Source organism: Acomys minous, assembly GCF_964271855.1.
Source record: "Acomys minous genome assembly, chromosome: 2".
NCBI lineage: Eukaryota > Metazoa > Chordata > Mammalia > Rodentia > Muridae > Acomys > Acomys minous.
In genome coordinates this window covers 1,618,808-1,646,266 of record NC_140484.1, presented here as the reverse complement: position 1 = coordinate 1,646,266, position 27,459 = coordinate 1,618,808, and the positions used below count along the sequence as shown (strand labels likewise).

The 27,459-nt window shown below is 49.6% G+C and overlaps 1 protein-coding gene and 2 long non-coding RNA genes across 4 annotated transcripts in view; 1 reads left to right on the top strand and 2 right to left on the bottom strand.

Annotated features, from left to right (window-relative positions):
• Positions 1–19,681, bottom strand: part of LOC311585107 — a 45,561-nt gene extending 25,880 nt beyond the window's left edge. The window contains exon 1 of the long non-coding RNA XR_014775098.1: positions 19,557–19,681. This is a non-coding gene — a long non-coding RNA (uncharacterized lncRNA). The remainder of the gene's footprint in view (positions 1–19,556) is intronic.
• Positions 15,509–17,427, bottom strand: LOC311585109. The gene is made up of 3 exons (XR_014775101.1): positions 17,095–17,427; positions 16,549–16,675; positions 15,509–15,731 (listed from the first exon to the last, which is right to left on the bottom strand). It is a non-coding gene; the product is annotated as an uncharacterized lncRNA (long non-coding RNA).
• Positions 19,682–19,853: 172 nt separating the features above from the next.
• EMX2 (empty spiracles homeobox 2) lies at positions 19,854–26,923 on the top strand. Of its 2 annotated transcripts, XM_084759893.1 has the most exons (3): positions 19,889–21,093; positions 23,190–23,374; positions 25,404–26,923. In XM_084759893.1, exons 1-3 carry the CDS (start codon positions 20,685–20,687, stop codon positions 25,569–25,571), a joined length of 762 nt encoding a protein of 253 aa, XP_084616019.1. In that variant the 5' UTR covers positions 19,889–20,684; the 3' UTR covers positions 25,572–26,923. The 2 variants fall into 2 exon arrangements, with proteins under 2 accessions (XP_084616020.1, XP_084616019.1); XM_084759894.1 differs by lacking the exon at positions 23,190–23,374 and having other exon boundaries at positions 19,854–21,093.
• Positions 26,924–27,459: the final 536 nt, after the last annotated feature.

Genomic DNA, 27,459 nt, shown 5'->3' with positions numbered 1-27,459 from the left:
TAAGTTTTTATTAACATTTTCAAAAGAGCAAAAACACCATAGAAGGATGTAAGTCTCAACTTGTCAATGCAGATGTTTTCATAGTCACTTGCTTGCTGGGAGTGTTGCTCTATGAGTCACATTTCTTGCCAAGAGAACACCTGACGGGGGTGGGGGTGGGGGAAGGGAATATGACACCCCTTTCCCTGATAAAACTGACAAAGAAGGGGCATTATTTATTTATTTACTGTACTTAAAACTCAGACAGATCTTCTGGTACTTATATGTAGCCATCCTGGAATGATTTACATCTCCCCAGGGCTCAGACACTTGCTGCAAGCAAAGATAGAGGCTGAGTTAACCATTTAAGTTCAACCTTCGATGTCAGCGCTCAGAGCTGAGGACCCAACCCTTCACGAAATAGACCTGAGGTTGGAAAGTCGGGACTCTGGAGTTTATTTCTGTGGATGACCAGAACATAGTTGCTGGTAGATAGAAATACTGCTACTAGAAGAAGGCAGAGTCTAAAAAAAAAAAATCCATATTAAAAAGTGGAGGTGGAAGAATAAATGGTCCTCGGCTTTCTCACGGGCTATTTGTCAACTTGTCAAAAACGCCCAAGATTGCTGGATGCCTTACGTCCTTGAAATTCCACTTCAAGAAACTTCTTGTAAAGAAACCATTTGTGAAGAGACACAAAGGTAGAGCTACTAAAATGTTCACTATGTAATTATTTACAATGTTAAGAGATGGACCAATCTAAGCCAGGCATGGGGGTGCACACCTTCAGCCCCAGCCCTCGGAAAGGATCGCAGCCAGCCTGGTCTACAAAGTGAGTCCAGGACAGATGGTGCTATATGGGCAAACCTTGTCTCAACACCTACCTCTCATCCCCAAAAGATGGGCAATATAAATGTCTGACATCAAGAGATTGCATAAATTAATATAGATGCTTAATGCAGACATGAAAAAGATAATGCTACAAATAAAGCAGAGAAATATTTATAACACACAAAGTGGGGAAGGTAGGCATAATAAGATATTATGTCTGTTGTGTTGCTCTTTGAAAACTTTGTATGTTGCATATATATAAATTCTATTTTTCATTCTTATTTTTTTCCAGACAGGGTTTCTCTGTGTAGCCCTGGCTGTCCTGAAACTCACTCTATAGACCCGGTAGCCTCAAACTCGGAGATCCAGCTGCCTCTTCCTCCTGAGTGCTGGGATCAAAGGCGTGTTCCACTACTGCCTGGCTAAACATTTCTTTTAAACTGAAATCAAATATATGTTTGAGGGAGGTCATCCAAACTTTCAGAGGGAGTGTTTCTGAAGAATGGGACTTTACAGGTTCCTCTTTGTTACTTCTGTGTGTTTCATTTTCTACACAAGACACACTTTACTTTGGTGTAGGCGAAGCCGCTATTAAGTGAAACATGTGAGGGCGGTGGCTGGTTAATTCACAGAAGTTTATTCATGAATTAGAATGAACAACTTAGAAATACAGAGTGGAAAACCATCCCTTTCACCAGAACAAAACCAAAGCGTAAGTCATCATCAGAACTGAAAATGCAATGACTCATTTGTGCTTCAAGTATACAAGGCCTGGTTAGGACCAAAGTATGAATGTATCAGACTCTAAGAGACTGACCTGCTTCTGCTTGAGACGCTTGACCATGGTAACGGCTACAACTCTCTCCCAAATTAGTTTATACAACCCACATGATTCCAGTATAGGCTATGATTCCAGTAACTGGGAGGTTGATTCTAAAAATTATCTCAGAGAAGGCATACATGAGAACAGGAAATTTTTTTTCTAAAAAGAAAAATGAGATGAAACTTCCCTAGATGACTTTAAAATATGTATTACAAAGTGAAAGTAATTAGTAAACAATGTTGTGGGGATAGCAGGTATGCTAGCACGTAAAAGGGAACGTATAATAAAAACCACAGATCAGTACAAAATATGGAATCTAGAATCAAGTAGAGGTTGTTTTCCTACAATAGAAAAAGGTTAGATACTATCAACATGGTGTTGGAATAGGTGTTTACTTGTTTGAAAGAAAAAATTGGTTTTTTCTTCTTCTTCATGACACATTCACAGAGGAAAGAAATCCAAGTGCGTTAGAGGTGGACACGTTGCTTACAGACACGGAAAGTGCAGAAAGGCTAAGTGACAGAATAAATCCAGGACCTGAGACTGGGAGCTGAAGAAAGACAGAGCCCAGGCCGCACAGTAGGACAACACCTTTGCTTGGGAGATACTTAAATATTGGAGTGGAGTGGAGAAGACATGCTAGGGGGAAGTGCGGTCTTTATGACACATGGTCGGCGAGTAGTTTTATTATATAAAAATGATTTTAAAAAATTTTTATTTTTGAAACAAGGTCTCAGTGTGTAGCTCTGGCTGATCTGGAACTTACTGTGTCCACCAGGCTGGTCTTGAACTCACAGAGATCCACCTACCTCCCAAGTGCTGAGCTTATTGTAAATGTGTGCCACCATCCCTGCACATATAAAATGTCTCTTGTTTTAAGACGTTTACATCTATATATATTTGTCCCTGTGTGAGAGAGAGAGAGAGACAGAGACAGAGAGAGAGAGACAGAGAGAGAGAGACAGAAAGAGAAAAAGAGTGCATGCATGTGAGTGCATGAGTGTGTGTGTACACATGAGTGTATGTGTGTATGTACATGTGTGTGAGTGTGTGTGTGCACATGCACACGTGCCTCGTCTGTGGAGGTGCCTCTAGAGACCTGAAGTTGGATTGCAAGTGGTTGTGAGCAGCCCACTGTGAGTATTAGGACCTGAGCTGTGTCCTCTGGAAACAGAAAGCATTCTTAATTATTGAACTATCTCCCCAGCCCCATATAAAGCACCATTTTAGAACAAGAAAAGGCCATACGGGATGCAAGGTGGCTCAGCAGGGTCAGGTACGTATGCCTAGTCCCTGGAGCCCACATGCTGGAGTGGAAGAGCTCATGGCTCTCCCCAAAACAATCAATTAATCAGTAAGCAAATTAAAACTATAATTTGAATTTTTTTTTAGAATAAAAGAACCATCAGAAGGCTGCGGCCCAGAGTTTATTTCCAATGTTACAAAACCACAAAGCAAAACAATAAATGAAAAAAAAAGCCCCAAAACTAAAGACTATCATTCCAAGAGAAATGTTGGGAAGACAGAAGCAAGCTTTCTACAAAAGAAATATAGGGCAGCAGTAAGCATCGCAGTAACCCAAGTGAGAACGAGAACAAAACATTTATGCTCACTCTAATTTCAGAGTGTCTAACAAGTGTGTGTGTGCGCGTGCGCGTGTGCGCGTGTGCGCGTGCGCGCGTGTCTGTCTGTCTATATACATAATTGTCAGCAGTAGCAGACAGGAGAGGTAACCTTAGGTTTGACTTTTGGTTCTTCCATCATATGTTTTCCCGCTCACACGCTGTTTTGCTGTTGTTGTTGATGCCGGCTCTCATGTGGCTGGCCTCAGCCTCACTATACAAGCTACAGACGACCTTAAACTACTGCTCTTTCTGTCTCCACCTCCCAAATGGTGGGATTACAGGTGTTCACCACTACAACCAGCTTATATGATGTTAAGAATCTAAGCCAAGGCATCCTGAATGCCAAGCAAGACCTCTACCCGCTAGACTGCATCTCCAGGCCCTCAATGGGCTATATTTATAAGGAGGACATTATACACCTGGAAATGTAGGTGCCACAGTCTACAGTGACCTTTGGCTTTGGCTCCTCACTTGCTGTATGATATTTCTGGGCTTTCTTACCAGACAATCTTGGCAAGACAAATCCTCTGGTGGCCTGGGGAGGGTATAGGTCTGAAGACTCTCACCAGAGGGCACTGTCCTCCCTGGGAAGATGTTCACCTTCCACACACTGGTCTGTAAGCTGGAGGTTCCTTTGGTGCCTGCCTGTTCCCACACAGAAGGTGGTCATAGGGGAGTTTGTTGAATCTGCGGACTGGCCAGAGACCCAGAGTCCCATGTCTGGTCCTCTCAGACGTCATGCTGACCCCAGGGCATCTCTGTTCCCACCTGAGGCTCCTTTTCCCTGCCCTGTTTGCAACACAGGTGTGATGCAGTCTTTAAGGGTATGAAGCCACTGACGTGGCAGGGAGCACTGCCAGGCTTACTTCACTAAGACACTAAAAGTCAGAGGGCAACTGTGACAGATGATATTACTCACCAACACGGGGAGATAATGAAGGGGTCGTCCTAGGAGACAGACTCCTGGGCACATCTTCAAGGGAGCTTGTACATGGTTGAACCGACGTGGGAAGACCTACCCTAACTATGGGTTGCAACCTTCCACAGGACCCAAGAGCAAACTAAAGGAGACAGCTAGCTGGGCGCCAGCATCCATCTCTGTCTGCTCCCTCATGGCCCCTGTTCCTTCCCCAGGACCGATGATGGGCTGTACCCTCAGCTGGGAATCAGAAGAAGTCTTCTCCTCTTTGAGGAGCATTTTGCTCAACATATTTTGCCACAGCCATGAGAAAAGAAACACGTGTGTGGGAAGGATGCAGACGCGGTTGTAGCGGACTGTAGCATACCACATACACACCACACAAACACACACACACACCACACACAACACCCCACACCCACCACACCACACCACACACCACCCAGCCACACCCACACAAAACACACAACACACACACATACACTACACACCCATGCCACACCACACAGACAGTTCTGTTCTAGGTCTGTCTTCCTAGCACCCCCATCAGCCCGTGGCAGACGCCCAGGAATGAATGTATGGGTGCAGAAATCCTCCCGTAGTTTTCTAGAGTTGAAAACAGAAGTGTAGGGCTAGAAATGACTTTATAGCCACACTGTGCAAATGTCCCCTCTCAGGAACCTAGAAACAGCAACGGCTCGCCCGAGGCCGCAGAGACCATGAGTTGGCACAGGTTGCAGTATGAGCCTGCTCGAAGACATCAGCCAAAGCTCAGAAAACCTGGGATGGCATGGGTTAAGAGCCGGGGGGCCCTGGGGAGAACTACCCCTCATCCCAGAACCCCTGACATTGACTCTTCCAGCTCAGCCACCCCGGGAGAGGCCTGATGCTCTTATAATGAAGTCATATCCATCACAAAGATCCTTGAGGCTACCTGGCTGAGAAGTAATTACACGTGTCTCAGAACTGGGAGAGCAAGGGTTTCTGTCCAACAATCCACGATGCTCTTAAAAAAAAAAAAGGTTTCACTATAAACCTCAGCTGGGGCGGGGAGAGGCGAGGTTCCCAAGCCAGGATGCCATGTTCTAATTCCTCCTTTTATGTCTTGGCACCATCTCATCTGTGTGTCTATATCACTGTGTAGACACATTAAAGCAACATTAAAGGAGATTAAAAGAGAAGCGACTGCCGTCCATAACCATATTGCTGTAACTATGCTGGTCATGTGCCTGCGCCTCCTTGTTTAACTGCATGGGCAAGGCCGGAGTGTGTTCTCATCGTCAGCAATTAAACAATCAAGAAGTGCGTGACGTCACCAGGAAAAGCTCCCGGTTCGCAGCGGGCTTTTCCAGGTCTCCTTTCCTGTCCTAGAGCCACTCTGCGGCCAGCTCAGTGAAAATCTCTCCCAAAGTGTCTCCACGTTTCCACCTAGGGTCTATGTGTGCAACTGGACACGCAGGCACACACACAAATGGTGCACTGACAGAGTCATTATGTGCTGTTCTAGAGCAGTGCTTTTCAGCCTCCCCAACGCTGCGGCCCTGTAACAGAGTTCCTCACGTTGTGGTGACTGCCCCCCTCCAGCCATAAAATCATTTCATTGCTACTTCATAACTCTATATTGCTAGTGTTATGAATGGTACTGTACATATCTCTGTTTTCCAATGGTCTTAGGTGGCTCCCGAGAAAGCGTCCTCTGACCTCCAGGTTGAGAGCTGCTGTTCTAGAACTTGCTTTTTCCCCCTCCCTTGATGGGTTGTGGCCATCTCCCCATGATCGTGCAGGAAGCCACTTCCTTTTCTGAGGTAAGAAAGCGTCTTTTCCCCAAGGCTAATCTCCTATTAACGGGCATGTAAGTTGTTTTTACTTCTTCTGTATTTAAAACAGTTACTACCTGGTGTCCTGTAGCCTTCTCTGCGGCATCAGCTGCCGGGCGTGCTGCAGAACGCCAGGAGGAAGTTCCTCCCATAACATCCCCAGTGCCTAGAAATGTGCCTCTCGTGATGTTTTTAATGCAGGAAGTATTCGATGAATAAATAATTGATCATACGAGAAAGGTGTGGTTGCAAAATATTTTTACAGCTAATGTTTGTCAAAGACCCACACTTTACAAAGGCATTTTGATTTCCTAATCATATTCAGACTTCAGAACTACCTCATGGGGTCATGACCTCCTGGTGAACAGTGGCCTAAGGTCAGGGGTTGGGAGGCAAAGGTCAAGATTGTAATCCTCGCCCTGAGACTTTTTGTGTAAGTCTTTAAAGAATCTATTTAACCTTTGTGGGCTTAAATTATTGTTATTTTTAAAAAAGTATTATTAGTATTAGTGTGTGTATGTGTGTGTCTGTGTGTGCCTCTCTCTGAGTGTGCATATGTGTACAAACTACAGCGCCCATGTGGAGATCAGAGGACAAGCTTGGATGCTGGTTCTTGCTTTTCGTGAAGCAAGGTTTCTCTGGCTGTTTTCCACTATGCTGCGTATTCCAGGCTGTGTGACCTGTGAGCTTCCTGTGGGCTCTCTGGTGTCTGCATCCCACGTTGCTGTAGGATGCTGGGGTCAGAGGCCGGTACCACTGCATTGTTTTTATACTGGCTGGTCCAAGGATTCAAACTTAGGCCATCAGGTTAGTGAAGCAAGGACTTTCATGAGATAAGCCATCTCCCTGCACCCAGGCCCAATTTTTAAGCACACAAAAATAGGGAGGGTGAACACACACACATACTTACACACACACACACACCACACAAACACACACACACCATCCCCCACACACCACACCACAGCACACACCCACCTACCCACCCATGCATATACAACATACACACACCACACAAACACACACATGCCACACCACACACACACACACACAATACATACACCATATACACATCATACAAACACACACACTACACACACACCATACTGTACACACTACACAGATACACACAAACATCACACCATATAAACACAGATACAAACACCACATCACACACACACTGCACCACACACCACACACAAATACACACATACACACTACACACACCATACCATACACACACATCACACACATAACATACACACATATCACACCACACACTCCACACAAACTACACACACCACATCACACACACACATGCACATCCACGCGCACACACACACAAACACACACACTCACACAATACATCGCACCACACACACCACACAAACACACCACACTCATTCACACACATACACACTCACACTTACACACACACTCACTCATCTTCCCTTGGAAGGGCTCATGGTATCTAAATGTGGCAGTCTATACCAACCACCTCTTGGCCAGAAAACTCAATAAAAAGCTGATCCTATCTGTCCTTGGCCCCACTTGTCCTTCAGTCACCTACACACTTGCCAAGTTTACAGCCTCTGGAGCACCTCCCTGTTTTCCTTAGCGAGTCTTCCGAGGTCTGGCCTTCCTTCGCCTCCAGGAACCCTAATCACAGCAGCGTCCTTCAAGCACTTTTCTTTTGGACACATCCCACTAAGTCAGCTGCCTGGTTCCCCAGCTCTTGAGGGGATTGACTAAATTTGTTAATTGCAGGTCAACTACAAATTTCCTTGTAAATGGTGCATGCTCCATTGGTGGCGTGAAAATGACCTGGAACCTCTATAAATATCTGATTTTTAAGTATCCGATGCTTCTGTGTTTCTGAGGGCTCAAGGCCTCCTAGCCCACTCTGCTCTGAGACAGTGCCCCAGCCACCCTGCCAGGCTCACCCTTAGGGGCTGGATTTTTCTTTCTTCCCCAGAGTCAGCTCTTCAGCCAGACTTCCCATGGCCTTTGTATTTTTTTTCTTTTGCCCTTTGCAGTGGCAATTTCCTGCTCACCACCTTTTCAAATAATGCAAAAGCAACACACCCCAGCAGTGATGGAGAAGGTAAAATTGTAGCGCTCCTGGGGAGCAGCAACAAAAAGTGATGTCTCCCACCTGTAGGGTTGCATAGCATTGACAAGGCACCAGGTGGGTTCCCTAGGCTCCTCAAAGGTGCTGTCATGAGAGTCTTGAATTCCAAATGCCTGGCCAGTGCTTGTCACATGCAGACACATTGTGGGGGTGGGAGTGGAAAAATGCTGCTTTCTTTTTTAAAACATATATATATGTATATATATATATTTCTTCTTCTTCTTCCTGCTACTCAGTTTGCTTACGCTCCTGTTAAGCTTAAAATTCTGTATTTATAAGGAGATATTTAATGGGCCTGCAGTGAATTCTTAACAACTTCATATAATTTGTTTTTATGAAGGACAGCACTGTGAATGTCAGGCACTGACCACTAAGAAGTGTCTGGAATCTCTGACGGTTAGGTCCCTCTGTTTTCCTCCTTGCAGTGTGGGGTGGAGGGTTTGGGGGAAGAAACCAAAGGAGATAGAGTCTGGCAACTGGCTGGGGATTTCCCCTTTGAAGGGTGGGGGGTAGGGGTGGGGGGGTGGGGGGTGGGGGTGGGTCTCGGCTGCCCACCCTTCTGTGATTGCAAAGGTAGGGTAGCTTGTTAGAGCCCAGCACCTGATGGGTTAACAGTCATACCTAAGTAGCTTCTTTGATCCTCCAGTGTCTTCTTTTGCTTTAGTATTTGCCTAAGAGTCTTTTCTTTTGCCAAGGTATAAAGATCTGCAGTAAAGCATTTTTAAAAAATCTTAAAAATCTTGGTGACCGCATCTCTGAACTGCTATCTTCCCAGAAGGAAACGAATTAGAAAGCATTGCCAGCTCCCCCTCTCTGTTCCTGAGTTCTGCAACACCAACAGGTTTTACTGGGTATGCGCGCATCCTGTAAACAGAAAACCACTGGTTCCTTTCCCTTCCTTCCCACTAGAACATCAGCAAAAATGTACAGACACAGTCCAATTCCTTTTCCAAAGCATCTAATAATGTTAACAACCCCAAATGCAGGGCAGTGGTGGCTTCTGGGACTGTTAATGATTTCTTCACTCTGACTTGTTTAATATAAAACTATATATCTAGTTTTTTGTACTAACAAGGGAGCATAAAGCTTTCAGGGGCCCTGGCTTTGTGGGGAAGTGAGCCTGTGATCAGACAGAGAGTGGTCCATTTCCTGTTGTCATTCTTGATTTTGCCTTTGAACCTGGAACCATTTGACCAAAAGGTTCCGTTCCTCCTACCTCAAACTGTTTACTTGGATATATATATATATATATATATATATATATATATATATACATGAGCATATTTTAAAGCCTTGATTGTACGCTTGAGTTAGGGTGGTATGTGTGAGCCGAATGGCAGTAGAGGAAAAATTACAGTTGTATGTCAATAACTTCCTCTGTAGATCATCTGTGATGGGTAAGGGAAAATTTCGTCTCCTGTGTCCTTGTGTCTCAGCAACACAGGGGTGTACACGCCGAGAAGGAGCGAAGACACAGGCATAAATACTTCACTCAAAGCACAAAGAAGGAAAAGCAGTGTTGTGACTGCTCAGCAGGATGGGGAGGCCAACTCCATTGGCTAAATGGTCCCATATGGAGCAGCCACCAGAACTGGGGGCTTGACATAGGCGGCAGGGGACTGGCCGGACAGTGGGCAAGCTGAGAACCTGTCTCCACTTCTCTAAAACGGGGCGATGATGGCTAGTGGGAGAGGTGATAAAAGTGACATGTGCTATTTGTCCTGGCTCTTCTGGACCAGGAGTAAGTGCTCTGCTCTGGTGAGGATATGGATCCAGGCTCTGTTTCTGAGGATCACTGACTTGGCGGTGGGCGGAGAGGGTCATGGATTTGAATCACGTTTACTTTCTTTAAGTTTAATCCATCTTTATGACTTTTACTTTCTCACTGGGGAAACAGGGGCGTTTGTTAGTGAATTAGAGGCGGGGAGAAAAGTTATAAAGAGCTGGGTAGAAATTTCAACTCGCTGATTTATAACTGTCTGTGTGACCTGGGACCAGTATGAATGACAGAGCCTTAGTTTTTTCATGTGGCTTTATATAGCTTCAGTGAATTTCTACGTGTATTTTGTGTCCAGTACAGCAGCTGAGATAAGAGCTTTGCGGGGGAGTGGCTTGCCTCTCATCTGAGGTGCCCTGGCAAGGAGGAGAAAGGCACCAACTCTTCCTTAACCTTCCCACAACACCTGAGCAGACGCCCTGTAAGCCAGGGTCACAGGGGCTCAGAACAAGGGGCTTTGATGCTTACACAATTAGAACGGAGTTTTCCACTATGCTGGACATGGGCAAGATGGATCACCTGGACTGAGAAAATGGGCCAGATACGCCTGAGGCCATCTGGGGGAGAGCTTCAGCCACATGGTTGGCACCACACAGCACGCCTCATCTGGAAGGCATGTTCGTTCAGATGCTCCAAAGCGGGCCAGGCCTAGGGAAGCAGGGCCTGGCTTTTTGTTTTTAGGAACAAGAGGTCACAGTCCTTTCCCTTCCCCCCAGTCGTTTTAGCACACACCTAGGGGCCTCTTTAGAACCTTCCTCTGCTCCACAGAAACTTTTCCCCAAGTCTCCCAGGCAGGCTCAGGGCCTCTCTGATTCCTGGGTTTTGCTAGATGGGGGAGATGAAGCCAGCTGGTCTGGGATTTAGCCAAATTCACTGTTTCCTGGCACAAAACGTTTGCAACAGGTAACCATTTTGGAGAGGGTGTACTTTTAAGAAAAAGCAAGTTTGCTAACACAGTCCCTCCCACCCAGTGGCTCTTTGGGGAGGGTCTTCATCTCACCCCTAACCCCCTCCTGCCACCCCCTCTAATTTCCCTCTGCAGTACTTTGGCCCCTAAAACACCACCTTGCTGTTTGTGCTGTAACTTTAGGGCATTTCTCACGCTCAGTGCCTCACTGGCTGGACTTGACTTCCTCTCCGCGGCCCAGAGGCCCAGATGAATCTTTTAAAGGAGCTCACCCACATCTGAAATCCTTACTTATTTTCCTTGGGCCCACCTGGCCTGGCACTGGCAGGAAGGGTGGGTGGGGGGATGTTTTGGGGGTGGGGTGGGGACGGAAGGTGGGGGTAGGGCGACTGCTTGTCGAACCCATGGTTTTAGCCTTCAATCGCTATGAAAAGCTGCCTGGCATTGGAAAGCTTTGGGTTTAGTTTGCAGCTGGCATTACTGGCTTGGGGTCTAGAGGGCTGAAGGACCACAGTGGAACCCAGAACCAGTACAGATTCTCCCACGGATGGGAACCCAGCGGTGTGTTACCTAGAACACGGAATCAGATGTGAGAAGCCTCCCCTGTTCTCCCAGATGCCTCAACTGAGTGCACAGTTCACTCAGCTAAGTAATTTTTAATTCATGATGTAACTTTGGGGGAACAGCTGTCCTCAGAACCAAACTAACTCCTACAGTCTCAGCGGAGTAGAGAAGGCTACTCCTGGGAGGGAGTATTTGGGAGACCAAAGGGGTCCTGCTGTTCTGCACTGTCAAGTCATCTTCCTGGAAACACAATTGGATCCCAAGGTATTTGTTTCAAAATGGTTCCAATTAGGACTTTGTAAATTTAGATTAAAACAAACAAACAAATATGTGCTTACAGGGAGAGTAATGTAAAGGCTACACACACACACACACACACACACACACACACACACAGAGCATAGAAATATATACCAGAACAATGTATACTGCATATAATAAATATTAGATAACTAATTATATAATTATCTATATATCTATATATAATTATATATCTATACATCTTATATCTATATATAATTATATAAGTTAACGTAGGAACGATATGCCATAAGTCAAGCAACACTTGGTGAAAATACATATTATATAGTAAACAGTATATAATGCAAACAAAATAAGTTGTAGATCCTGTATACCTAATACAACAACCTCTTCTGAAATACACAAGGTGCATTGGAATTTTTTGTTTCCGCGGGAAGAGAAGCCACCGTGCATGCTGCACCCCTAACCCTTCACCTATCCTAGCTCCCCAGAAGGCACACTGTCTTCAAGGTGGATAAAAATATCCTCCCCAAAAAATCAGTTTTTTTGTTGGGATAACGGAATTGCAGTTTTTCTCACAAGAGTCAGAATCTAGCTGGGAGGGGAGGGTGCAAATTTCATAAGCGACAGGGGAGGGCACACTCAACATGGCCACGGTAAGCCCGGCTGGTATCTAGAGATTATGTCTAAGTGTTCGTTCTCAGACACACAGAACAGTTTAACGTGCTGCTAACCAACGTAGCACTTACAGTCAGTTTAAACTTTGGAATGAATTTTCTTTCCAAAATCTGAACGCTGGAAGAGGCTGGTCGGCGCGATGGTTGGAAAGGCAGTTTCAAGGTCTGGTCCCTGGTCAGGTTGATGAAGATTGAAAGCAAAGTAAGCTGCCGCCCAGCTAGAAAAATTATATTAAGGGAGCTCTCACGAGTAAAGCGGGTTATTAGGTGCTGTATGCGGTTGCTCTTCCCCAGAAAGGGGAAAGTAGAGACACACTTCCACAGAAAGTTACCCCAAAGGAGGACATCGTTTGAAAGGACACCTTCCGATGGGGCTTGCAACCTGAAATACTAGGGATTACTTTTCTCAGGGGTCCCCCAGGTCTGGAACGTCAACATCAGTTGAAAGCTGGTATTGAGTGTTGGGCAAAAGCTCTTTCGTGTTTTCGAAGCCGGGCTCTGGAGTCCTAGGCCTTCTTCGCTGCGGACAGAGCCCCGGTAGCAGGAGCGAGGAGCGTTTATTTGCAATCACTTTAACTCTTGGTGGCGGGTTTTCTTAGAGCTCCCTGCGGCGGACGGAGTGTTAGACAAGCCCTGTAGTCTGTAGCTGTCACCTCAGAGTCAATATTATCTCAGATGGGCACAATAGACTGGAATGAAAAGCTAATATTGAACCAATGCGGTCCCTGCTCGCGTCGCTGCGATGCCACCCTTTGTTGCGCAGCCCCAGCCAGCTGCCGGCGGCCCAGTTAAGCGCGGGTTGTGGCGGTCGGGGCCTCTTCAGCGCTGGGGGGCGGGTGTATGTGCTCACTACGGGCCAGAGAGGTTCTTGTGGGCTGCAGCTGCTGCCCTCAGAGGCTCTTCAGCTCTCCCTCCCGCCCCCCCACAACTGCCAGAGGCTTGTTGGGAAGAGAGCCGCACCATGCTCCCCGCTTCCCAGCGCTCCGACAACAGGGTATGCAAACAGAAAGCCAGGCCTACTGAGATCAGCTTGTAATGTGCCAGGGTCCCTGACCGATGTGAGTTTGTCGTGGGGCACACGGGTAGCTTGGACACCAGAGCCATAGCTTTGAGCCCTAGAAAGATGCTGGTTTTGAAGTCTAGAGCTGTTGGTAAGGGGTAGATATCAGAGACGGTGTTTTCGGGGAGTGAGCACCCCTCTTGGAGCGTCACTGTAATCTCTCAGCTGTGCTAGCAGAACTAAAGCGGCAAGAAAGCCCCAGCCAGTCTCCGTCTTGATTCATGCCCAGCGCTGATGTTCTGTGGCCACTAGAAGTGCTTTCAAGACCCTTTTGAAACTCCAACGGAAAAAGACACGGAGGAACACACAGGCCAAAGGGCCGCTCTTCCACTCTGCAGAGGCCCCTACCCACATCCATGACTCTTAACTCCCAGGCTTTGCTAGCTCCGGCTGGGAATGTGGCTTTCAGAACAGATGGCGGGCCAGTGCAAGCAACTGAGTGCTAGGATTACAACGACAACGACACAAGACTGCATAAATAGGCCCCGTTTCCAGGATCAGTTTGGGTGACCCATCTGAGGGCGCGGACTCTTCGCTGACCTTTCAAGTTGGCTGGAGTGTGCTCTCTGGAGAGTGGGTGGGAAAGAGATTGGGATGCCCAGCCTTCTTCCTGGACTAACCACTGCATCTATAGTTGGGAGATGGCAAGAGGGCCTAGTGACTGGCTGAACAACCTTCCTCACCTGGAAAACGGGCATCTCACTGTCAGCACACTTTTAAAAGCTCACTGACTCCCGGGTGTGGACGGGTATGCTTAAAGCCCAAACTCCACACAGGAGAGGAACTGTTAGCTGTTCCCATGTCTTTCTGATTTCAAGGAAAGTCCAAAAGAAAAAGCCTGACATTTCTTCCCCCCCCCTCAGATATCCATGACTCCATCTCTAGACACAGCACTCTACTCCAGAAAAGTGTGGAATTACAGAAAAAAGAGAAGAGAAAGCGGCAGCTCAGAAAAGCCCAGAGAAAGCGGTTCACAGCTCCTTCCATCTAGCACTTCCTTGCGTTTCAGGTGGAGATCCATGCTCCTCTGTGGCCTTCTCATCAAAAGCAGTTGGGGGCACAGCTGCCAGAGAGCCCAGGAGGGTGCCTGAAGGACCCCTCCCTCGCCCCCACATCCTGGACCTATGTGTGCCCTGGACACTCCTACCACCCAAGGGTGCCTGGGGACAGAGCTGTTTCATGTCCTGCTGGGCAGTCACCTGGACAAGCTCCTGCGTTGTCCTTGTGTATGAGAACATCTGCTTTCTTGGCCTTCATCTCTCATTTGAAGGCAGCTGATATAGAAGGAAACGGTGGCGCCCCTCCCCTCTTGATGATTTCTTTGCTTTCAGTAATGAATCATCGGGACTGTGTGCCGAGGACTGGCAGGCTTCGGTGATGGCAGTAGAGCTCAGAGATCTCGCTGTGTCTCCCAAGTAGTGTGGACCTTTGGACCAAAACATTCCAGAGATCCAAAAACTCACAGGCTCTCCTTGAGAATGCCTCTTTCCTGCACTCACTCGGCGCAGCAGCGGAAGCCAGGATCTGGGTGAGACCCTCTCTCCAGAGTTCGATGCCACCCCCCAAGTCTGCACTTTGAACAGTAATGCTCTACATCCCTCTTCAAATCATCTGGGTTTCCAGCAAATTCTATGCGGATTCTACCCGCTTCACTTCAAGAGCTCAGCTTGGTTGCTCCATGAAAGATGAAGTCCTTGAGTGGCAAGGGCAGGTCACCATCGCTGCCTCCCAGTCTTGTCTCCTGGGTTTGTGGGGATACTTGCCACCTGTGCAATAATCAAGAACTGTGCCCCACCCCCCACCCCACCCCCGCCCCCAACTTGGGCTGTCTTCCTCCGGCCCCGCCGCAAGGGGGAGTACATCTAGGATGGCCACACCTGGCAACTCCGGTTCTTCCAACGCCACTCACTCAGTCAGGGTCCCTTCAGGTTAGGCAGTGACACCCAGGTCCTTAGGCACGGAGTTGTGGCCGCCTTTGCATAGTATCTGGCTATCACCCTAGCTAGATGGTCATTGTCATCAAGTCCTTGTTAAAGCGGAACTTATTCATCCCTCCTTGCTCCCCTTTACAGGAAAGCTTCTAGAGAAGGGAAAATTCCAGCGAGGATGAACTCCGGACCTGAGTAGAAGCCGATGGAAGCAGGTAAGACGCAAGATCAAGTCGCTGTCTCCTATCCCGTAGCCTCCCTCAGAGGTCCTCCTCCGGTGTGAACTGTGATTGGTGGTACTGGGCTGCAAACCCTTTGCACACCGAGCGAACTCAGAGGGCGTCGCGCCCGCTCGCCTCGCTCGCCACTAGGCGCCGCTGCGCACTCGCGGATCACCGCCCTGGGCCGCCTTGCCTGCTCCACGAAAGAACTCTGGGGAGGACGCCAGGAAGGGATTTACCGTGATAATTTAAAAAAAAAGTTTTTAAGGTCTTAATTCTCCTTTTTCGTTTTCCCACAGCCGCCCTAGCTTTCAGAGGCCGGAGGGACTGGGATCGCAGAGTCGGAGAAACTTCGCGGCCAGAGCTAGGGTCACAAAGCCGGGGTCACTGATGCACCATGGGGCTCACCACTCTGGGGCACTACAGCATCTAAACACTAGTCTAACAACGAGGAAAATATAAAGAACACAGAAAGTGAGCCAAACTCCCCTACTCCAACGACCTCAGCCATTTGTGATAAGCCCGCAGACAGAGCAGAGAGGGCTTGTTGGAAGCTATCTATATCGCAGATCCCCAGAAATCTCTGCCCTTTGATGGCTCTAGAGAGTCAAGAGTCCGGACTGCTCTCGCCCCCCAGCACTTCCTGGGTGAAATTCATGGCCTTTGGCGGGGCCACAGGGGAGCATGGCAGAAGTGAGGTTAGCAGGAATGCCTTTTTACAACTTTATTGTTCAGTATGTGATGCCCTGGCTCGGGGCTGATAAGACCAGCAACATCCATGAGAAGCGCTGGTTTTTATTGTGTGTCTGAACAGTTTACTGTGCTTATCTCTTGCAACAACCCTAAATGCTGCTGTACTATTACTTATTCCCATTTGGAGGAAGAGAAGAGGCAAAGAAGGTAGCTAGCTTGCCTGAGGCCACATAGTGAGGCTATGAATGCAAGGGGGCAGTTATATCAGGTATAATTACAAATAGTAAAATTCCACTTTGTACTGCACAGTTTTGAAAAACGAGTCATGTAATTACCTTCACTCTGAAAAAAGAACTGTTTGATCACACTGGTCATCCAGAAACTCGCTGGCCACTGCTACTGTCTGCTTCCTAGGCACATGGGCTGTATTTTTTCCATATGACAAAACGAGGGCAGGAAAGACTGAGGTGGAGACAAATGCATTATTAGAACGTTCACGTGAATCTTCTAGTCCTCTGCCTACAAAAGCCATGGCGTCCAACCCTCAGTGACTTGGAGTGCACACTGGGCAAAGAGTATCAGCTCAATTGTGTGCACAGGTACTTGACCAAACAGTCTCTTCTTGGGTCCTTAAGGACCCGAAAAGGTGTGAATTCTGCTAGGCCAGAAGTCAGGAGTGTCCCTATCTATGAGCTCTGGGTCCCAACCTGGACTTGAGAGCCCTGAGCCATCGTGCGCCCCTGCTGGCCAGTGTGGTTAATGAGTTACTCTCTAGTTAATTCCTCTACACGCTGGGGAGGCCAGAACCTTCCTGGGCGCCTCTGGCTGGGGGCATGAATTAGCATAGATTACTTGGCTTCCGCCCCGGGGGCCTGACTCACCCGAAACCCGCTTTTCTTCTTCTTCTTCAGTGAAGGCGGGGTGAGGGTGGCACAGCGCCCCCTAGGAGTCAGGTAACCGAGGCCGAGTGCTGAATGCTCTGGCTTCCTTCAAATTTCAGGGACCAAACCTGCTGCTCATGAGCACTGACCACCCAGGGCCCACCTCAGGTGGGCAGTCCTAGTGGTAGAAGGACACTTTGCAAGAGGCTGGTGCCTTGCTGAAGATACCACAAAACTGGTGGAATGTCCCTGCCTCATGCAAGAGACTGGGTGCGTGGGAGGTCCTTTGTCTGAAGCTAAGCACTCACTCCTTCAGGATACGTCCCCAGTGCATCCTGGTACAAGGAGGTGAAGGGTTAAACAAATACCAACTACAGCTTAAGCACTCAAGGCCAAACATTTTATGGGGGGAGGGTGTCTCAATCAAGTCTCCCCGACAGACCTAGATTCCTTGGCCCTCAAAGTCCATGGCTGTGATACTGTCAGGCAAGCTCACTAATGCTAACCCTGGCGGCGGCGTGGGGTGGGATGTGGGGTTGGGGGGTTGGGGGGATAGGGTGCATCACATTTGGCTCCACAGCCAGAGGGAAGCTTTTAGTGGCCCTAATTTGGAGTCACATTCTGAAAGCCCAGGCCCACCTTCTTGCTCCCCAAGAAGATCTGCAGTGTGACCACACAGGAGTGTCTGTTTCCAGCTTCAGGGGCCCCCACTTGATCCCTAGCTCTTCTGAAGCGTGCTTGGTTAGGCACAGCCAGAGATGAGACTTCTGCCCTTCACTGGGCTCCAGGCTTCAGAAGCCTGGTCTCTGTTTCCACAGCCCACATGAGGGAGACTAGGGAGAGACTTCTTAGCTACATTTTGTGGATGGTTCAGGCCTGAGGAGAGTGTGGCCTCAAATGCACACCCTTTTACACAGGCTGAATCTAATGCCAACAATTTTGGGGCTTCCCAAAAAGGGGTGGGTGGGTGGGCAAAGAATCAAGGCCATCTAGAATAGAAGGTGAAAAATGGGCCAGGCCCCAAGGATTGGTGGTGCAGAAGTCTGAGGCAAAGGCAAGTTTATGCCCTGGTGAGAGTGAAGCTGAGGCTCGTGCCCGTCTGTTGGGCTAACTGTGTGTGTTTGCACATGTGTGAATACCATTGGGGGCATTCAAAGTGAAGGGGCAGCAAAAATAGCTCCTGTGGTCTCCAAGTTAATCTGTCTGGAGCCTGGACAACACCAGAAACTCTTTTCTGGACTTCCATTTTACCTAAGAGGCCTAAGAGGCTCTGAGCGTCTGCATTCTCAGATGAGCACTATAAAAGAAACACACAGACACACAGACACACACACACAGACACACACACACACACACACACACACACACACACACACACACACACACACCCTAAACAGCAGATGAAAACAAGGAAAGCAAACACAGGAGAGCTGGCAAGGAACCCATGATTGCCGGATTTCCTGGAGTGCTAAGGCCCAGACCCTTGGAATCAGGTGGCTTTCCCACTCCCTCTAGAGGATTTCCCATCTTTCTTCTCCAGATCTGCTTCTTCGGAGTCCCAGGCAAGCTAGTCACCAAAACACTGGACATTGTATTCCTCTTAAGATAAATGGCTTCGACCTGGGAATAATAGTTTTAAAGGACGCCAGAAAAAAAAATATCATTAATTGTAAACGTGCAAAATACCTGCTGGTACTTTAGAAGAACGTAATTGGCAAAGGGTGTGGGGGGAGGCGGCTGATGAATAGATAATAGATCTTTAACCACCAATAAACAGAGAGCAGCGCCAGCAGGCTGGGGGGGGGGGATGTGATCATAATTATTCCACAGCATGAGCCAATGGGGAAGAGAGAAGTCGGCCCTAAAATCATCCCAAAACCGAAGGCAAGCTCGAAAATGCGGACAGGGCCTAGGACCGGAGATGCAATCCTAAGCGCCTAGTTGCGAAACCTGGTTTTGGAGAGCAACCCAGCCCCGGGACGACAGATGTCAGAATAAAAATAGGTACAGTAATAATAGCAATAATGACAACAATGTCAACGCTACCGACGACAACAGAACTATAACGCAATCACCGCTTCAGCTTCTGACCTAGGACCTAAAACTCCCCAAATACCACCCCCCACCCGTAAGTCCCAGAAAGAAGCGTTTGTGGGAAGGAAGTGAGAGCCCTCCAACAAGGAAAAGTAGACGCGCTAGGGTGCGAGCTGGAAGCCCACCGCAATCGTACAGGCGCAGCTGGCCTCTCACGTTTCAACTTGCAAACGAACCAGCCCCAGCCCGGTCAAAGACTGCGAACGCGTGGACCCTGGACCCTCGAAGCTACGCTTGGTCGGAGGGGTGGGAGGACCCCCCGCCCCGCGCGCCTAGGAAGCCTCCCGAGTTTTGCTGGGGGTGGGGGTGGGGATTGGTATGAGTGAAGCGGGTTAACCCTCGCCCGGAACCAGTCCCCGCCCGCTTACCCTCGCCGGGCGCCCCGAAGCCACCTCGGTGACCCGGACGCGGGCCTGAAGGGGACAGCCGCAGAGGAGCTCAGGGCGTGAAGAAATCTGCGCGTCCGTCGGTGCTTCAGTTCCATCAGCTCCGGCGCTGCAGGCTTAGGATTCCAGGGGTCCGCAGCAAAGGCAGCGGGCCGGAGACTCTGCAGGGACCCGGGTGCCCCGGAGGGAGTGGTGTTGGTGTAGTAGGAGGCGGTGGCTGGGGGGAAGGGGGTGGGGGAAAGAGGAGGAGGAAGAGGAGGAGGAGGAGGAGGGGAAGAACGAGGAAGAGAAGGAGAGGAGGGAAGCGAAGGAGGCGAAGGAGGAGGAGGAGAGAAGTCGCAGCGGGCACCGCGGGAGCCAGGGAGCTAGCCCGGAGCTCAGAAGGAAGGCACCAAGAGGTCGGCGGCCGGCCGGGCGGCTGGAGGCGCGGCCGGAGCAAGCAGCGCCGACTCCATTCCATTCTGGGCCCGGATCCAGGCCTCCGGGTTCCCAGGCGTTCGCCTCTCTCTGACGCACTTTAAAGAGTCTCCCCCCCTTCCACCTCAGGGCGAGTAATAGCGACCAATCATCAAGCCATTTACCAGGCTTCGGAGGAAGCTGTTTATGTGATCCCCGCACTAATTAGGCTCATGAACTAACAAATCGTTTGCACTACTAGTGAAGAAGCGAGCACTTCCATGGATTGTCCTTGGACTTAGGGCGCCCTGCCCGCTTTTGCAAAGGAGAGAAAACTTTTTTTGCCTCCCCCGAGAACCCCCCTTCCCTGCCTCTAACTCCAATCTCCCCCACCCCACGCCACCTCGCTCAAAAAAAAATATTACCCCAATCCACGCCTGCAAATTCTTCTGGAAGGATTTTTCCCCCCTTTCTCCAGGTTGGGCGCCTTTGGTGCAAGATTCTCGGGATCTTCGGCTTTGCCTTTCCTTCCCCTCCCCCCTCCTTTCCTTTTTCCTTTCCTTTCTTTTTTCCTTCCTTTCCTTTCCCTACCCCCACCCCAAACAAACGAGTCCCCAATTCTCGTCGGTCCTCGCCGCAGGCAGCGGGCGGCGGAGGCAGCGCGCTGCGGTCGCCGGGAGCTGGGAGCCCAGGGCGCCCGCTCCTCGGCGCAGCATGTTTCAGCCGGCGCCCAAACGCTGCTTCACCATCGAGTCGCTGGTGGCCAAGGACAGTCCCCTGCCTGCCTCGCGCTCCGAGGATCCCATCCGTCCCGCAGCGCTCAGCTACGCCAATTCCAGTCCCATAAATCCGTTCCTCAACGGCTTCCACTCGGCCGCCGCCGCCGCCGCCGCGGGCAGGGGCGTCTACTCCAACCCGGACTTGGTGTTCGCTGAGGCGGTCTCTCACCCGCCCAACCCCGCCGTGCCGGTGCACCCGGTGCCTCCGCCGCACGCCCTGGCTGCCCACCCCTTGCCCTCTTCGCACTCGTCACACCCCCTCTTCGCCTCGCAGCAGCGGGACCCATCTACCTTTTACCCCTGGCTCATCCACCGCTACCGATATCTGGGTCATCGCTTCCAAGGTACGTGCCACGTCGCGGGACTGAAGCGCGCCGCTGGCTGCTCCAGAAGCCTCTTTTCACTGCGCCCGGCCTGCTCCGGGTGGGCGGTATTGGAGGCCTGGGCGGAGGGTCAGCCTGCGTGCTCGGTTCCGAAACCAGGCAGCCAGAGGGCCCGAGTGGCGCTGGTCCCTAGTCTCTGAAACTGAGACTCTGACTTGCCCACCCCTTGGCCTTTTGGAAAGGGGAGCAAACGAGGTGTCCCGTGGTACGCGCCGCGCCGGGGTCGGGCTGGTTGGGACAAGATGCAGGGCGGGCGAAGTTCGCTGTCAAGAAGCCCTGAGCCGCGAGGTCCCCAGAATCCTATTTCCCTGGACCTCTAGGGGACTCGGGCCGGGCCACATGGCCAGGTTCACTGGACTGTTCAACTCTGCTTTACACTCACTCCACGCCCCTCCAACCCAGACCCACGACTTCTAGGTCTTCAACCCCTTTACGGAGGCAAGGGGGCACTGGAAACCTCGGAGCAAACTGTTTTCTTCCTCCGGTCCTGGAGGCCCGGGGAGGGACGGGAACTGAGCGAGTGGAAACCTCCAAAGCCCCGCTGGCTCTCTCTGGGGCGACCTGTTTAATTGGGGCACCCGCTGGACGCGGATAGGAAGACGGGTTAAGGCTGGTTTCTGTTTGGTTGTGGTTTTTTTTTTCCTGAGAAGGAAAGAAAGAAAGAAAGAAAGAAAGAAAGAAAGAAAGAAAGAAAGAAAGAAAGAAACTAAGAAAAATAAGAGAAAACCTAATCGAGAGAAGGCCCGACAAGGAAAGATCTGTTTGAATGTCTTCATTTTTCCCCCGTTTTATTAATTTTGTTCGCTTCTGAGTAGAGGCTGATAGGAAAGTTAAAACTTTAGGAAAAGGGTTCGAATTAGTTTGCGGACGGGAGTTCGTAAAAGACCCACCTTTGGCGGGAGCACGATCGATAACGACGGGCTTGTCCATTCAATAACCCTTCGCATTCCTGTCAGAGCCTAGAATTTGGTAGATGCTACCTCGCCATTATATATAACTATATATTTAAAAATAATAATACACTCCAAAACAAAAGCAAACAAAATCCAAACCAAAATAATAAAACACCATTCTCCCTTAGTCTCTAGTCCCGCACTGAATTTGCTTCCATTCCCGCTGGGACTACCGGCTGTTTTTTTGTTGTTGTTATTGTTATTGTTTGGGCTTTTGGTAAATAGATTCACTTCCTTTAACACGAGAAGCAGAAATACCCAAGCCTTGCTTTCAAAGTTTAGAGCTCAGCTTCCTCATTCTGTGCCAGTCACATTCTTGGTCGCCCCGGCCACACCGTGGACAGCCTGGATCTTCGCGGCTGCAGACCATCCTGGCGAGTACCCACAGCTCGGTCACCCGGAGGCTTCAGTTCCTTCATTCTCCTCTCCTGCCTCTCGGCAACCGGGGACCCCCAGAACCGGGTACTCTGGAGGCAGCAGCCACAGGAACTGGGCATACTCGCCTCTAGACTTCTGTCTCGCCGGGCTGCAACGTCTCGACCACCCTCTACAATTTCCCAGAGAGATAACAAGAGGAAAGAAAATCCTGAATAAATCCTCGAGAAAACTCTGGGTAGCGCCACGCCGTTCTTTCTACTCTTGCGCCAATTTTTAAAAATGGGCTGGGAAATAGAGAATTATTATTATTATTATTATTATTATTATTATTATTATTATTATTATTATTATTATTATTATTATTATATGGTGGGCACCAACCTCCCAGCCCGTCTTCTGCCCCCAACACCCAGCATGGAGGTATCCAGGCCTGCAATGTCAGGTCAGTTCTGGAGCCCGCCAAGGTCGGGAGCCTGAGGACTGGCCCCTCAGAGAAGACTGCTAGTTGGTTACCGCCCAGTTTGGAGCACCCGGGGCCAGGGTCTGGCTGCTGGACCGGTGTCCTTTTCAAAAGCTTGGGGAGAGCTACCAGCTCCAGCGGGCCTGGCGCTTCAGACGAGGCAGAGGCCCAGGGAGCTATGCTGGGCTAGCCCGGCTGCAGAGAAGCCGGCGACTCCGGTTTGGGAGGCAGGCACCCTAATGATACTTCTCCTGTGCCCCACGCAGGGAACGACACAAGCCCGGAGAGCTTCCTTTTGCACAACGCTCTGGCCCGAAAGCCGAAGAGGATTCGAACTGCCTTCTCGCCGTCCCAGCTTTTAAGGCTGGAGCACGCCTTCGAGAAGAATCATTACGTGGTGGGAGCAGAGAGGAAGCAGCTGGCGCACAGCCTCAGCCTTACGGAAACTCAGGTGAGTGTGGCCCAGCAACCAGGGTGCCCCATTCAGACCCGGGCAGCCAGCGCCCTGCGCACCCATCAGTGCCGAGTTCCGAGAGGGCCCAAGGAGTTATTTCCTTGTCAGAGCTCCGGATTAGTAACTTTGCAGGTGCTCAGCTTGGTCAAGGCAGTATGAGCTGGTTTTTCTGCTCCGCTGGTCAGGCCCCTGCAACTCCAAGCTAAGCCACCTCTGTACTTTCATTGAGAGTTTTAGTGAGAATCACGGAGACTCAACTGGGGTCCTAGATGCAGCTAATTGCAGCGGGGTGTTCTGGTAATTGGGCTCAAGGCTGGAGAGGGCAGGGAATTGTTTAGAGTTCTGAAAAGCTACAGGGCCCACCAGATTATTCCCCTTAAGGGAATGCCTGGGAGTCAGAAGCTAGTGGCCAGGCAAGCTGGCGATCCTGAAAACTAGAAGGTTTTCGGAGAGGGCTAGGCTTAGGGGACACGGTCTTATTGCGCAGCCGGGTTGACCGGCCTGGAGGGTCTGGCTTGGGTTAGTTTCAAGGCGGGGAGGGAGTTTCGGTCTCCAGTAGGCGCTACTGTACTCTCAGTCACAAGGCAGGGCCAAAGTTCCCAGTAAAGAGTAACATTTGGGGGCAGAGTAAAGTTGTAACTTTTTTCCCTCAGAAGTTCAAATTGAGGATTTTGTTTTTGTTTTTGTCTTAAAGTTCCCCTTCCACGGGAGTGGGGTGGGTGTGGTGTGGATAACGAAGGGGGCCTCTAGGGTTTGTGCAGGGCAAGGCCCACCTGATTTTCTCCTGGATAGCCCAGGCAGCGGTCGGTGGTCTTTGTCCGCCTCGCTGCCCACACTGCCTGGAGTCTTTGTGTGCGTGTCAAGCCCAGAGCACACCGAGGCGCGCTTTGGGCAAATGCAGGGGGTAGGAGGAATGAACTGCCCTCCCCCTTAATTAGCAAACCCAAAGCAAATTAAAATCAGCCTGTTCCCACTCTGCTTTTTCATGGGGGACACTTTGGGGGACAGGGGCGCCAGGGAGTACAAGCAGGACCCTGTGGTAGTCTCAGAGGTGGATGTGGAGTGGCATTTCAGGAGCCCAGGGACTCTGACTGGGCCGCTGTGGGCTTCAGGGGCTACAGTCACCGGACCTCTTCAGCATCTGTACCGCGCTGCTGGTCAAATTTGGGCGGGTGCTGCAGGACGCAGGGCCCACCACCCAACTTCCCCAGGGAGCCACTGATGGCAACTGACTTCAACCTCACTGCTGCCTAGCCTCCTAGCTGCAAGCTCTGGGGAGGCCAGGCTGCCAGACCCTCTTTGAAGGCTGAGGCTAGAGCTGAGCGGACCTTGTTCGGGGACCCGACAGGGGCGAAGGAAAGAGGGCATCTCCTTCTCCCTCCTGCTCAGTGTCTTTTACTCCTTACTCTGGCACAATCTGCCTAAAGGTTTCAATTTGGCCGGGCCCTGTCTACTTGCCTTCCTCTGGACTCTCTGTAGTCCGGCTTACCTGCCAGTGTGCCCCAGCAAGGCCTGAGGATAGGCAGACGCCCCCATACTCAACTCACAAACTTGGCCTGGCAGAGGAGGCGCTATATTTAGGCAACTCCAGACTGATAGAAAATAGAAAGCATATTAGGCTAGGCAGAGTCACGGATTTTCTGCACTCACTGGCTGGGCAAGCAAGGGAATGCTTCAATATCCTCTCTTTATATTTTTCCTTCCTTAACCCCCCCCCCCCGCCCGCCAAGTTTTTCATGCTTTGAAAAAAGCCTTTGCTTTCGGTGGGGATGTGTGTAGGAGAAATGGCTCCAATGCGGGTGCTGTGGCCCTTGGGGAAAGAATCCATGGTAGAGTTTGGAAGGACAGGGGACTAAGCTTCTCTAGAGTAGGCCTGCTCTCAGAGGGGGACCATCGGGTGGTCAGCCTTTAGGACAGGTATGGGGTGGGGGGCACTAGGATCAGGCCTGGGCTGCCACAGGCCTTTGGTGTTTGATAGGAGGGCACTGTGAAGCATCTAATGATGCCTGCTCGCCTCTCCCCACAGGTAAAAGTATGGTTTCAGAACCGGAGGACGAAATTCAAAAGGCAAAAGCTAGAGGAAGAAGGCTCAGATTCTCAACAGAAGAAAAAAGGGACACACCACATTAACCGGTGGAGAATTGCTACCAAGCAGGCGAGTCCGGAGGAAATAGATGTGACCTCAGACGATTAAAAGTACAGACCTAACCCCACAGAAATGGACAGAATGGGGCAAGAGAGGCAGGGAGAGGAGGGGAAGAAGGAAAAACAGAACTCTACAAAACAAAAGCAAACTGCATACACATTCACCGAGGAAGGGAGCGAGGGAGTCAGAGCAGTGGTGCTGGCTCCCTCGCAGCAGACTCTGGACAGAGAGGGCACTGGACCGGACACGGGGCACCGCACATGGGATGGCAGAGGACGGAGGTCCCTTCACCAACATGCAACCCTCATCTAAAGAGGCAGCGAGTGAGTGAGAGAGACAGAGACTGGGAGGAAGAGAAAGGGGAAAGAAAGAACGAGAGAGAGAGAGAGAGAGAGAGAGAGAGAGAGAGAGAGAGAGAGGGAATATGATCCGATCCTTGTGAGGCTAAGGCACATTCTGACAAGGAGAGCTGTCAGTCAGTTGCCAAACCAGGGAAACAAGATGATTGGCAGGTATTCCGTGTATTGAAGTCCATTTAGAAATGTAATGATTTTTTGAAAAAAAAAAAGGCACAGGACTTTTAAGTTTGCACTTCCCCCTCATCTTTAATTAGAAATAACATACAGAATTCCATGTCTAGCCCCATCCTACACCTGTTTCAAAAAACTTGAATTGCATGTAGCAGTTGTTGGGCGAATGGTGTCTAAAAAAAATGAATTGTAATTTTATTCTTTTTTAAGAGACAGGTTCTGTGTATTTTTAATTTTATTTTTCTGAGAAATGTGCAGTCTGTAAAAACACTTTTTGATACCTTCTATTGTCAAAGTGATTGTGAAAGCTAAATGAAGTAGGCTCGGGAGATAGTGGTTCTCTCACAGAGATATGAGAGAGCAGCACGGGGGATGGAGGGCGGGGGAGGGCGCCCCTGAGAGGAATCAGAGCTTATGCTGGGGGTAAAACAACAACGACGACAACAACAACAACAAGAACCTAAATTAATTCCATTTCTTGAATAGTTCCTTTTCTAACATTCTCAGACTTTAAACCACATCAAGTCAACTTTTCCTTTCAGTGGTTGGAGAAATTGACTGGATCCAGCCACTCAACTTAATGGCCATTCAGAACTTTAAGTCTGTCTATTGCAAAAGTGGAAGGAAGAACTGTAGTTAACAGGATGATGGTGGCCAAGGGCATGGGAGAGACCTCAAGCACAGAGTCTTTCTTTCAGGACCATAGACTTACTAAAGAGGGTGACAAATGCTTCCTTAGTGTCTTCTATACCAGAATGTAAATATTTTTGTGTTTTGTGTTAATTTGTTAGAATTCTAACACACTATATACTTCCAAGAAGTATGTCAATGTCAATATTTTGTCAATAAAGATTTATCAATATGCCCGCAGAGTAGTTGTCTTGGGAAACTGAAGTGGATCTTTACAAAAAGTCACTTTCTAAATCAGATGTGGGCTTTCTCCAAGGAGCCTCAAGAGACCCTGGCTCCCCACCCACAAAAGAGGCAGACTGGTGGCTTCTGGGGGCACGTATTTTAAAGAGACGTGAGTGGAGAAGGAGTTGATTAAGACAGCCAAACTCTTTCAGGAATGAGAGAAGAGAGAAGCTGTCCAAGCAACTTTGCTGAAGGAGTTTAGTTTCAAACATCAGGCTAAAAAACTTGAAAAAATGTTTTACTTCTCTTAGCCCCTGCTTTCTTTTTCTTTCCTTTTCACAATGTAGATTGTAGTTATGAGTTGAAGACCATTCTCCCAGGAAAGCTCTTAGAACCTGAGCTCTTAGGCTTCCAGCGTCATTTCTGACTTCAAGCCCCTTAAGGACACGCCGCTCTCCCCTCTCTTCTCTCGCCATTCCCTTCCCTTTCTCTTTTTTGCTCTAATCTGCCAAAAGTGATGGAGATGAGACCAAAGGCCCCAGAAGCCGTAG